This window comes from Odocoileus virginianus, chromosome 13 (genome assembly GCF_023699985.2).
Source record: "Odocoileus virginianus isolate 20LAN1187 ecotype Illinois chromosome 13, Ovbor_1.2, whole genome shotgun sequence".
NCBI lineage: Eukaryota > Metazoa > Chordata > Mammalia > Artiodactyla > Cervidae > Odocoileus > Odocoileus virginianus.
In genome coordinates, this window is record NC_069686.1 from 60,626,103 (window position 1) to 60,639,176 (window position 13,074).

Genomic DNA, 13,074 nt, shown 5'->3' on the forward strand with positions numbered 1-13,074 from the left:
AAGTGGGTTAAGCACTGCAGGTCAACCTCATCAAGAGGTACAGAACTGACTTTAGAAATTCCACGTGTTTTCTGGACTAAATAATTCAGTGACTTTAAAGGTCAGAATATTCGGTTCCTGCACACGTGCATGCTAAGTCCCTTCAGTCGTGTCTGACTCTTTGCTACCCGATGGACTGCAGCCCCACAGGCTTCTCAGTCCATGGGATTCTCCAGGGGAGAACACTGGAGTGGGTTGCCATGCCCTTCTCCAGGGCATCTTTCTGACCCAGGGATCGAACCCATGTTTCTTATGTCTCCTGCATTGGCAGATGGGTTCTTTATCACTAGTGCCACCTGGGAAGCCCTATTTAGTTTCTAGAAAATGATAATTCTGTGATTTTCAAGCAGTAAGAATTATCTGACAGTCAATAATTAATGGGTGGAGAGGGTGTTAGGGATGAAAAGAGATTACCACTGTGCTGTGGAGCCTTTTTTTTTTTAAATAATTCAAAGCTTTATTTCATTTTTTACTTGAGTTAGTTCTACAGCAACTTCTCTGATGCTCAGGGTTGATGAAAAACAGAATGCTTGGCATCCCTGTTCATAAAGATTTTTGTAATTCATTCCATACATACGGTATTTCATCTATTCTAAGAACAGTTTTTTAAATATAGCATCTCTGAAATTGGGAAATGCCTTATAATTATTGGTGTCATATTTACACTGCATCATACCAGTTTAATGACAGTGTCTTAGATTAGGTGAGCTGTAGTATTTATTGAGTACCTGTCACTCAATAAATGTCCAGCAGGCTGGACACCGCTCTGGGTTCTGTGGGTGATGCTGCACATCCACCTGCAGGACATGTATTAGGTGGTGCTTTGGGGATTAGCATCCTTGGAAGGGACGGGAATGGAATGGGCAGAGGAGAAATAAGGCTACAGTCCTTTGATGCAGTCCTTGCTGACGTCACAAGGGGCTCTGGGCCTGGGACAGGGCGAGGACCGCCTTTGTACCTTTGCTTCAGCCCGTCTTTGGAGGCAGCTGCCCCAGTGAGCACATGGCCTCGAGTGAGATGGGGCCCTTCAGCCACAGCTGCCCTGAGGGCTGACCCCTGAGCGTAGTTTCTGTCGATAGGACTCAGGACTCACTCTTTCAGGCCTGAAGGGGATTCTGGGCAGCAAGTGCAGCCTCCACAACATGGGAAAATAAAAGACACACCCTGAGAGACAAGGGTGTGGGGGTGGGCAGTGGCCTCACTGCCTCCATTCCCTGCATGTCAAGTATCAACTGTAGTCAGGTATCAGCCTTGGTTGCAGGAAGAGTTATTTAGAGGGAAGAGCTGTTCACTTAATGTTCAAAATGTAGAGAAACAGAAGTATAGCTGCCTTTGCTCAATGTTGATCATGTGTCACCTTTTTGAATTTTCACATTTTAGGCTCCTGGTGGCCTTGGACCTGTCCCAATTAAATCTTCAGAAATTCAAATCAAGCAGCCCCATTCCTTCTTCAGTCTGCAGGTCAGACCTGTCATATGGTTTCGTTAATTGGGTTTCTTATGTCCTAAACAAAATGTTCTTGACTCTGAATTGCTCTAATTCATTAGTTTTGTTCTATTACAGATTATAACAGGTAACATACAGTGTTTATTTCCCTGCTGTTATCTTACGTGATGTGTGATGTGTAACAGATTCTCTTTTCCTGATGTGGTTTGTGGAAACCAGAATCTTTACTCTGTGGATACACCATATAGTATGCAAACCTGAACTCAGTGAAGCTCTGAGCCCTGCCATGCTGACCCACCCAAGATGGATGGGTCATAGTGGAGAGCTCTGGCAAAATGTGGCCCACTGGAGGAGGAAATGGCCAACCACACCAGCATTCTTGCTGCCCCATGAACAGCGTGAAAAGGCACAATGATTGACACCGGAAGGCCAGCCCCCAGGCTGGAAGGATGTCTGATGTGCTGCTGGGGAAGAGTGGAGGGCAGTCACTAGTGGCTACAGAAAGGACGAAGTGACTGGGCCAAAGCAGAAACAGTGCTCTGCTGTGGATGTGTCTGGTGGTGAAAGTAAAGTCCAAAGCTGTAAAGAACAGTATTGCCTAGGAACCTGGAATGTTAGGTCCATGAATCAAAGTAAATTAATTGGACATGGTCAAGCAGGAGGTGGCAAGAGTGAACATTGACATCTTAGGAATCAGTGAACTGAAATGGACGGGAGTGGGTGAATTTAACTCAGATGACCATTATATCTACTCCTGTGGGCAAGAATCCCTTAGAAGAAATGGAGTAACCCTCAGAGTCAACAGAAGAGTCGAAAATGTGGTACTTGGGTGTGATCTCAAAAATGACAGAATGATCTCAGTTCATTTCCAAGGCAAACCATTCAGTATCACAGTAATCCAAGTCTTTGCCCCAACCACTGATGCCAAACAAGCTGAAGTTGAATGGTTCTATGGAGACCTACAAGACCTTCTAGTTCAGTTCAATTCAGTTCAGTCACTCAGTCATGTCTGTCTCTTTGCGACCCCATGAATCGCAGCACGCCAGGCCTCCCTGTCCGTCACCAACTCCCGGAGTTTACTCAAACTCCTATCCATCGAGTTGGTGATGCCATCCAGCCATCTCATCCTCTGTTGCCCCCTTCTCCTCCTGCCCCCAATCCCTCCCAGCATCAGGGTCTTTTCAGATGAGTCAACTCTTCGCATCAGGTGGCCAAAGTATTGGAGTTTCAGCTTCAGCATCAGTCCTTCCAATGAACACCCAGGACTGATCTCCTTTAGAATGGACTGGTTGGATCTCCTTGCAGTCCAAGGGACTCTCAAGAGTCTTCTGCAACACCACAGTTCAAAAGCATCAATTCTTCAGCATTCAGCTTTCTTCACAGTCCAACTCTCACATCCATACATGACCACTGGAAAAACCATAGCCTTGACTAGATGGACCTTTATTGGCAAAGTGATGTCTCTGCTTTTTAATATGCTGTCTAGGTTGGTCATAACTTTCCTTCCAAGGAGTAAGTGTCTTTTAATTTCATGGCTGCAGTCACCATCTGCAGTGATTTTGGAGCCCAAAAAAATAAACTAGAACTAACACCAAAAATAGACAACTCTTTCATCCTAGAGGGTAGGAATGCCAAAGTAGGAAATCAAGAGATACCTGGAGTAACAGGCAAGTTTGGCCTTGGAGTACAAAATGAAGCAGGGAAAAGGCTAACAGAGTTTTGTCAAGAGAACACACTGGTCATTGCAAGCACCCTTTTCCAATAGCACAAGAGATGACTCTACACAAGGACATCACCAGATGGTCAATACTGAATTCAGAATGACTGTATTCTTTTCACTGGAAGATGGGGCAGCTTTATACAGTCAGCAGAAAAAGACCTGAAGCTGACTGTGGCTCAGATCATAAACTGCTTATTGCAAAATTCACAGGCTTAAATTGAAGAAAGCAGGGGAAACCACTAGACCACTCGTTATACCAGTATAACTTAAATCCCTTATGATTACACAGTGGAAGTAATGAATAGATTTAAATTGATTAGAGGTGGTAGACAGAATGCCTAAAGAACTATGGACAGAGGTTGATAACATTGTACTGGAGGCAGTGACCAAAGCCATCCCAAAGAAAAAGGAATGCAAGAAGGCAAAATGGTTGTCTGAGGAGGCTTTACAAATAGCTGAGAAAAGAAAAGTGAGGAAGCAAGGGAGAGAAGGAAAGACATACCCAACTGAGTGCAGAGCTCCAGAGAATAGCAAGGAGAGGTAAGAAAGCCTTCCTCAGTGAACAACACAAAGAAACAGGAAAACTATAGCATGGGAAAGAATAGAGATCTCTTCGGGAAAATTGGAGCGATCAAGGAAAGAGTTCAAGCAAAGCTGGGCACAATAAAGGACAGAAATGGCAAGGAATTAACAGAAGCAGAAGATATTAAGAAGAGGTGGCAAGAACACGCAGAAGAACTGTACAAAAACGTCTTAATGACCTGGATAATCACAGGGGTGTGGTTACTCACCTAGAGCTAGACATCCTGGAGTGTGACGTCACATGGGCCTTAGGAAGCGTTACTGCAAACAAAGCTAACTGAGGTGATGGACTTCCTGCTGAGCTATTTCAAATCCTTAAAAATGATGCTGTTAAAGTGCTGCACTCAATATGCCAGCAGATTTAGAGAAAACAGCAGTGTTCACAGCACTGGATAAAGACAGTTTTCAATCCAATCCCAAAAAGGGCAATGCCAAAGAATGTTCAAACTACTGTACAATTGTGCTCATTTTGCATGCTAGTAAGGTTATGCTCAAAATCCTTCAGGCTCAGCTTCAGCAGTACGTGAACTGAGAACTTCCAGATGTTACAGGCTGGGTTTAGAAAAGGCAGAGGAGCCAGAGATCAAATTGTCAACATTCACTGGATCCTAAAGAAAGCAAAGAAATTTAAAAAAAATATCTACTTCCGTTTCATCGACCACACTATAGTCTTTGACTGTGTGGATCATGACAAACCATGGAAAGCTCTTAAAGAGCTTACCTGTCTCCTGAGAAATTGCATGCAGGTCAAAAAGCAACCTGTATGGAGCACCTGATTGAGAAAGGAGTTTGACAGGGCTGTCTGTTGTCACCCTGTTTGTTTAAGCTATTTTCTGAGCACATCATGAGAAGTGCCAGGCTGGATGAGTTACAAGCTGGAATCAAGATAGGCTGGAGAAACATCAACAACCTTAGATATGCGGATGATACCACTCTAATGGCAGAAAGTGAAGAGGAACTAAAGAGCCTCTTGATGAAGGTGAAAGAGGAGAGTGGAAAAAGCTGGCTTAAAACTCAACATTCAAAAAACGAAGATCACAGCATCTGGTGCCATCACTTAATGGCAAATAGATTGGGGGGAAATGGAGACAGTGATGAACTTTATTTTCTTGGCCTCTAAAATCACTGCAGGTGGTGACTGCAGCCATGAAATTAAAAGATTCTTGCTCCTCGAAGGAAAAGCTGTGACAAACCTAGACAGTGTGTTAAAAATCAGAGACGTCATTTTGCCAACAAAGGTGCATATAGTCAAAGCTATTACTTTTCCGGTAATCATGTACGGAAGTGAGAGTTGGACCATAAAGAAGACTGAGTGCCAAAAAATTGATGTCTTTCAACTATGGTGCTAGAGAAGACTCTGGAGAGTCCCTTGGACAGCAAGGAGGTCAAACCAGTCAATCCTGAAGGAAATCAACCCTGAATGTTCATTGGAAGGACTGATGCTGAAGCTGAAGCTCCAATTCTTTGGCCACCTGATGGGAAGACCTGACTCATTGATTGGAAAAGACCCTAATGCTGGGAAATATTGAAGGCAGGAGGAGAAGAGGATGACTGAGGATGAAATGGTTAAATAGAATCATCAACTCAATGGCCATGAATTTGAGTATATACCGGGAGCTAGTGAAGGATAGGGAAGCCTGGTGTGCTGCAGTCCATGGGGTCGCAAAGAATCAGACATGACTTAGCAACTGAATGACCACCACCACATGCATACCTGAAGCTACTTGAAATGCATATGTTAGAAATTTGAAGAAAAGGCATCAGTGAACAAAAGTCAGTTTTCGTTGAGTTGTATGATCACTTTTGCTTTTGAAAATATGCATATTTATTTTTCTCTTTTTTAAATTTAAGTATAATTGATTTACAATATCTTGTTAGTTTCAAGTGTACCTCACAGTTATTCAGTTACACACATATATATACTTATATTCTTTTTAAGACTCCTCCATTATGGTAGTGGTGATTTAGTCGATAAGTCGTCTGACCCTTGTGATCCCATGGACTATAGCTCACCAGGCTCCTCTGTCCATGGGAATTCCCAGGCAAGAACACTGGCACGGGTTGCCATTTCCTTCTCCAGGGGATCTTCCTGATCCAGGTGTCGAACCCAGGTCTCCTGCATTACAGGCAGATTCTTTACTGACGGAGCCAGCAAGGAAGCCCATTTTCTCTTAGAGGTTCTTACAAAATATTGAGTATTGTTCTGTGGGCTGTACCATAGGTCCTTGTAAAATATGCATGTTTTAAATTGACAAACCAGTGTTCAGTGTATCTATAGGTAACTATGAACCCTCCTGTGTGTTGGGACCCAGAACAGGGCCAGGACTGTGTTGACAGGGCTGGTCCAAACCGACCAGGGCCCCAGGACTGGGAAATGCCTCTCAAGGGCCATGAGCTCCTGTCCTCCCTCCCGCAGGTTCCTCAGCTTTACAAGATCAAGGGGTACCATCCGGTGTCTGTGCAGGCGTCTGCAGCCAGCTACAGGCCTCAGAAGCTCGCGCGGGCCCTGAGGCAAGGAGCTGAGGTAACGCGTCCCACCTTTGGGGGGGAACCGCCCCCACCTTTTGCTTGCTGCCCAGGCCCCGAGACTAACGTGCTGCCCTTGGTCCTGGCCCAGGACGAAGCTACCACAGTCATCACCCTGCCCAAGCAGGATTCCTCACCCCAGCTGCCCGGTGAGACCGCCGTCCTGAGCATAAAACTCCCCAAGGCCTTGGCGCAAGCTCCAGATTACGACCCGCTTTATATTTTTGTAAGTGCCATCAACAGAAGTCATGGTTCCCTGTCTCTTTGTTTTAGCAGTTACTTCATAAGAAAACAAAAACAAATAGAAAACAAGCTTGCTTATGGTTACCAAAGGGGAAAGGGGGGTAGAGTAAACTGGGAGTGTGAGATTAGCAAGTACTCCTGACTGCGCATGAAACAGATAAACAATAAGGTCCTACTGTATCAGGGAACTGTATCTCCTATAACAGAAAAGAATCTGGAATATATATATATATATATATATATATATATATATATATATATATATAAAATGATCACTTTGCTGAACACCCAAACTGACACAATACTGTAAATCAACTATACTTCATTTAAAAAAAAAAAAAGACGTTTGAAAAAAAGAAGACAGAAGCACGAATTGGGAATATTTTTCTCTCTTTGGAATTTCAGGGGTTAAACAACATCTCACTTTTGAAATTGCTGGCCAGACTTTATTGCTTGGAGCATACCAATGTTTATTTTAACGACTCCAGCATTTATTTTTTAAGACAATAGCTTTATGGCTGTTTCCAATTATCTGTAATATGCACATATGTATTTTTGTGTTTATTTTAAGCATAGTTTCCATATAACATTATATAAATTTATGTATAGGTGTGAAGTATAGTGATTCACAAGTTTTAAAGGTAACATATATGTATATACATTTTTTAAAAGGAAACAGGAAAAAGTAAAGTCACCCCAAACTCCTTCCCGAAGCTCGAGTTGATCCCTTATCCCATCTTTGGGCACCATGTCCCTGCCACACTGATCCCTGACTCCCTTTTCTTTTAATGCTTTATTGGTCCAAAGTACACATTTTATTTTTTTTATTTACTTATTTTAATTGGAGGCTAATTACTTTACAATATTGTGATGGTTTTTGCCATACATTCACATGAATCCACCATGGGTGCACATGTGTTCCCCATCCTGAACCCCCCTCCCACCTCCCTCCCCATCCCATCCCTCAGGGTCATCCCAGTGCACCAGCCCCGAGCACCCTGCCTCATGCATCAAACCTGGACCAGTGATCTGTTTCACACATGATAATATACATGTTTCAATGCTATTCTCTCAAATCATCCCACCCTCACCTTCTCCCACAGAGTCCAAAAGTCTGTTCTTTACATCTGTGTCTCTTTCATTGTCTCACATATAGGGTCAATGTTACCATCTTTCTAAATTCCATTATATGCGTTAGTATACTGTATTGGTCTTTTTCTTTCTGACTTACTTCACTCTGTATAATAGGCTCCAGTTTCATCCACCTCATTAAAACTGATTCAAATGCATTCTTTTTAATAGCTGAGTAATATTCCATCGTGTATATGTACCACAGCTTTCTTATCCATTCATCTGCTGATAGGCATCTACGTTGCTTCCATGTCCTGGCTATTGTAAACAGTGCTGCGATGAACATTGGGGTACACGTTTCAGATCTGGTTTCCTCAGTGTGTATGCCCAGCAGTGGGATTGCTGGGTCAAATGGCAGTTCTATTTCCAGTTTTTTAAGGAATTTCCACACTGTTCTCCACAGTGGCTGTACTAGTTTGCATTCCCACCAACAGTGTAAGAGGGTTCCCTTTTCTCCACACCCTCTCCAGCATTTATTGTTTGTAGACTTTTTGATAGCAGCTATTCTGACCGGCGTGAGATGGTACCTCACTGTGGTTTTGATTTGCATTTCTCTGATAATGAGTGATGTTGAGCATCTTTTCATGTGTTTGTTAGCCATCTGTATGTCTTCTATGGAGAAATGTCTGTTTAGTTTGTTGGCCCATTTTTTGATTGGGTTGTTTATTTTTCTGGAATTGAGCTGCAGGAGCTGCTTGTATATTTTTGAGGTTAATTCTTTGTCAGTTGCTTCGTTTGCTATTATTTTCTCCCATTCTGAAGGCTGTCTTTTCACCTTGCTTATAGTTTCCTTTGTTGTGCAAAAGCTTTTAAGTTTAATTAGGTCCCATTTGTTTACTTTCACTTTTATTTCCATTACTCTGGGAGGTGGGTCATAGAGAATCCTGCTGTGATTTATGTCAGAGTGTGTTTTGCCTATGTTTTCCTCTAGGAGTTATATAGTTTCTGGTCTTGCCTTTAGATCTTTAATCCTTTTTGAGTTTATTTTTGTGTATGGTGTTAGAAAAGTGTTCTAGTTTCATTCTTTTACAAGTGGTTGACCAGTTTTCCCAGTACCACTTGTTAAAGAGGTTGTCTTTTTTCCATTGTATATCCTTGCCTCCTTTGTCAAAAATAAGGTGTCCATAGGTGCATGGATTTATCTCTGGGCTTTCAATTTTGTTCCACTGATCTATATTTCTGTCTTTGTGCCAGTACCATACTGTTTTGATGACTGTAGCTTTGTAGTATAACCTGAGGTCAGGCAGGTTGATTCCTCCAGTTCCATTTTTCTTTCTCAAGATTGCTTTGGCTATTTAAGGTTTTTTATATTTCCATACAAATTGTGAAATTATTTGCTCTAGTTCTCTGAAAAATACCATTGGTAGCTTTATAGGGATTGCGTTGAATCTGTAGACTGCTTTGGATAGTATACTCATTTTCACTATATTGATTCTTCCAATCCATGAACATGGTATATTTTTCCATCTATTTGTGTCAATTTGATTTCTTTCATCATTGTTTTATAGTTTTCTATATATAGGTCTTTTGTTTCTCTAGGTAGATTTATTCCAAAGTATTTTATTCTTTTCATTGTAATGGTGAATGGAATTGTTTGCTTAATTTCTCTTTCTGTTTTCTCATTGCTAGTGTATAGGAATGCAAGGGATCTCTGTGTGTTAATTTTATATCCTGCAACTTTACATTGATTAGCTCTAGTAATTTTCTGGTGGAGTCTTTAGGGTTTTCTATGTAGAGGATCATGTCATCTGCAAACAGTGAGAGTTTTACTTCTTCTTGCCCAATCTGGATTCCTTTCATTTCTTTTTCTTCTCTGATTGCTGTAGCTAAAATTTCCTTAACTATGTTGAATACTAGTGGTGAGAGTGGGCATCCTTGTCTTGTTCCTGACTTTAGGGGAAATGCTTTCAATTTTTCACCATTGAGGATAAGGTTTGCTGTAGGTTTATCATATATGGCTTTTACTATGTTGAGGTATGTTCCTTCTATGCCTGCTTTCTGCAGAGTTTTTATCATAAATGGATGCTGAATTTTGTCAAAATCTTTCTCTGCATCTATTGAGATAATCATATAGTTTTATCTTTCAATTTGTTAATGTGGTGTATCACATTGATTGATTGGTGAATATTGAAGAATCCTGGCATCCCTGGGATAAAACCCACTTGGTCATGATGTATGATCTTTTTTAATATGTTGTTGGATTCTGTTTACTAGAATTTTGTTAAGGATTTTTGCATCTATGTTCATCAGTGATATTGGCCTGTAGTTTTCTTTTTTTGTGGCATCTTTGCCTGGTTTTGGTATTAGGATGATGGTGGCCTCACAGAATTGAGTTTGGAAGTTTACCTTCCTCTGCAATTTTCTGGAAGAGTTTGAGTAGGATAGGTGTTAGTTCTTCTTCAAATTTTTTGGTAAAATTCAGCTATGAAGCCATCTGGTCCTGTTGGAAGATTTCTGATTACTGTTTTGATTTCTGTGCTTGTGATGGGCCTGTTAAGCTTTTCTCTTTCTTCCTGGTTCAGTTTTGGAAAGTTATACTCTTCTAAGAATTTGTCCATTTCTTCCAAGTTGTCCATTTTATTGGCATATAGTTGCCACTAGTAGTCTCTTATGATCCTTTATATTTCTGTGTTGTCTGTTGTGATTTCTCCCTTTTCATTTCAGATTTTGTTGATTTGATTCTTCTCCCTTTTTTTCTCGATGAGTCTGGCTAATGGTTTGTCTATTTTATTTATCTTCTCAAAGAACCAGCTTTTAGCTTTGTTGATTTTGGCTATGGTCTCCTTTGTTTCTTTTGCATTTATTTCTGCCCTAATTTTTATTATTTCTTTCCTTCTACTAACCCTGGGGTGCTTCATTTCTTCTTTTTCTAGTTGCTTTAGGTGTAGAGTTAGGTTATTTATTTGATTTTTCTCCTGTTTCTTGAGGTAGGCTTGTATTGCTCTGAACCTTCCCCTTAACATTGCTTTTACTGAATCCCATAGGTTTTGGGTTGTTGTGTTTTCATTTTCATTCGTTTCTATGCATATTTTATTTCTTTTTTTATTTCTTCTGTGATTTGTTGGTTATTCAGAAGTGTGTTGTTTAGCCTCCATATGTTTGTATTTTTAATAGTTTTTTTCCTGTAGTTGACATCTAATCTTACTGCATTGTGATCAGAAAAGATGCTTGAGATGATTTCAGTTTTTTTGAATTTACCAAGGCTAGATTTATGGCCCAGGATGTGATCTGTCCTGGAGAAGGTTCCTTGTGCACTTGAGAAAAAGGTGAAATTCATTGTTTTAGGGTGAAATGTCCTATAGATACCAATTAGGTCTAACTGGACCATTGTCTCATTTAAAGTTTGTGTTTCCTTGCTAATTTTCTGTTTAGTTGATCTATCCACAGGTGTGAGTGGGTATTAAAGTCTCCCACTATTATTGTGTTACTGTTAATTTCCCCTTTCATACTTGTTAGCATTTGCCTTACATATTGCAGTGCTCCTATGTTGAGTGTATAAATATTTATAATTGTTACATCTTCTTCTTGGATTGATCCTTTGATCATTATGTAGTGTCCTTCTTTGTCTCTTTTCACAGCCTTTATTTCAAAGTCTATTTTATCTGATATGAGTATTGTTACTCCTGCTTTCTTTTGGTCTCCTTTTGCATGAAATATCTTTTTCCAGCCCTTCACTTTCAGTCTGTTTGTGTCCCTTGTTTTGAGGTGGGTCTCTTGTAGACAGCATATGTAGGGGCCTTGTTTTTGTATCCATTGAGCTGGTCTTGGTCTTTTGGTTGGGGCATTCAACCCATTTACATTTAAGGTAATTATTGATAAATATGATCCTGTTGCCATTTACTTTGTTGTTTTGGGTTTGAGTTTATAAACCTTTTCTGTGTTTCCTGTCTAGAGAAGATCCTTTAGCATTTGTTGAAGAGCGGGTTTGGTGGTACTGAATTCTCTGAGCTTTTGCTTGTCTGTAAAACTTTTTATTTCTCCTTCATATTTGAATGAGATCCTTTCCGGGTACAGTAATCTGGGTTGTAGGTTTTTCTCTTCCATCACTTTAAGTATGTCCTGCCATTCCCTTCTGGCTTGAAGAGTTTCTATTGAAAGATCAGCTGTTATCCTTATGGGGATCCCCTTGTGAGTTATTTGTTGTTTTTCCCTTGCTGCTTTTAATATTTGTTCTTTGTGTTTGATCTTCATTAATTTGATTAGTATATGTCTTGGGGTGTTTTGCCTTGGGTTTTTCCTATTTGGGACTCTCTGGGTTTCTTGGACTTGGGTGGCTATTTCCTTCCCCGTTTTAGGGAAGTTTTCAACTATTATCTCCTCAAGTATTTTCTCATGGCCTTTTTTTGTCTTCTTCTTCTGGGACTCCTATGATTCGAATGCTGGGGCATTTAACATTGTCCCAGAGGTCTCTAAGGTTGTCCTCACTTCTTTTAATTCTTTTTTCTTTTTTCCTCTCTGCTTCATTTATTTCCACCATTCTATCTTCAACCTCACTTATCCTATCTTCTGCCTCAGTTATTCTACTGTTGGTTCCCTCCAGAGTGCTATTGATCTGTTATTGCATTATTATTGATTGACTCTTTTTTATTTCTTCTATGTCCTTGTCAAACTTTTCTTGCATCTTCTCAATCCTTGTCTCCAGACTCTTTATCTGTAACTCCATTTTGTTTTCAAGATTTTGGATAATTTTTACTATCATTATTCTGAATTCTTTTTCAGGTAGACTCCCTACATCCTCCTTTTTGGTTTGGTTTGGTTTGCTTTTATCATGTTCCTTTACCTGCTGAATATTTCTCTGCCTTTTCATCTTGTTTAGGTTGCTGTGTTTGGGGTGGTCTTTCTGTATGCTGGAAGTTTGTGGTTCCTCCTTATTGTGGAAGTTCCTCCCTGTGGGTGGGATTGGACAAGTGGCTTGTCAAGGTTTCCTGGTTAGGGAAGCTTGCATCAGTGTTCTGGTGGGTGAGCTGGATCTCTTCTCTCTGGAGTGCAATGAAGTGTCCAGTAGTGAGTTTTGAGATGTCTGTGGGTTTTGTGTGACTTTTGGCCACCTGTGTTTTTGTGCTCAGGGCTACATTCCTGTGTTGTTGAAGAATTAGCTTGGTATGTCTTGCTCTGAAGCTCGTTGGCTCTCTAGTGGAGCTTGGTTTCAGTGTAGGTGTGGAGGCTTTTGGATGAGCTCTTGTTGATTAATGTTCCCTGGAGCCTGACTCCCTTTTTAATACCAAATTAAGTCCAAGCTCCTGACAATGTGAGGCTGAGCCAATTCTCCCCACTCGACTGCATGTGTCCTGGCCAGCCTGTGTGTTCCCCCATCACCTGCCCTCAGGGGCGTCCCCCTTCCTCCTTATACTTGTAGATACGTAAACAGTTGGAAACAACTGAAGTGA

At 40.9% G+C, this 13,074-nt stretch overlaps 1 protein-coding gene across 3 annotated transcripts in view; it reads left to right on the forward strand.

Annotated features, from left to right (window-relative positions):
* CFAP221 (cilia and flagella associated protein 221) overlaps positions 1-13,074 on the forward strand; it is a 123,192-nt gene that overhangs the window by 83,883 nt on the left and 26,235 nt on the right. For all 3 annotated transcript variants that reach the window (XM_070476316.1, XM_070476317.1, XM_020914527.2), the window contains exons 17-19: positions 1,420-1,500; positions 6,204-6,311; positions 6,405-6,539. In XM_070476316.1, coding sequence (XP_070332417.1) covers positions 1,420-1,500; positions 6,204-6,311; positions 6,405-6,539 — 324 coding nt within the window. The remainder of the gene's footprint in view (positions 1-1,419; positions 1,501-6,203; positions 6,312-6,404; positions 6,540-13,074) is intronic.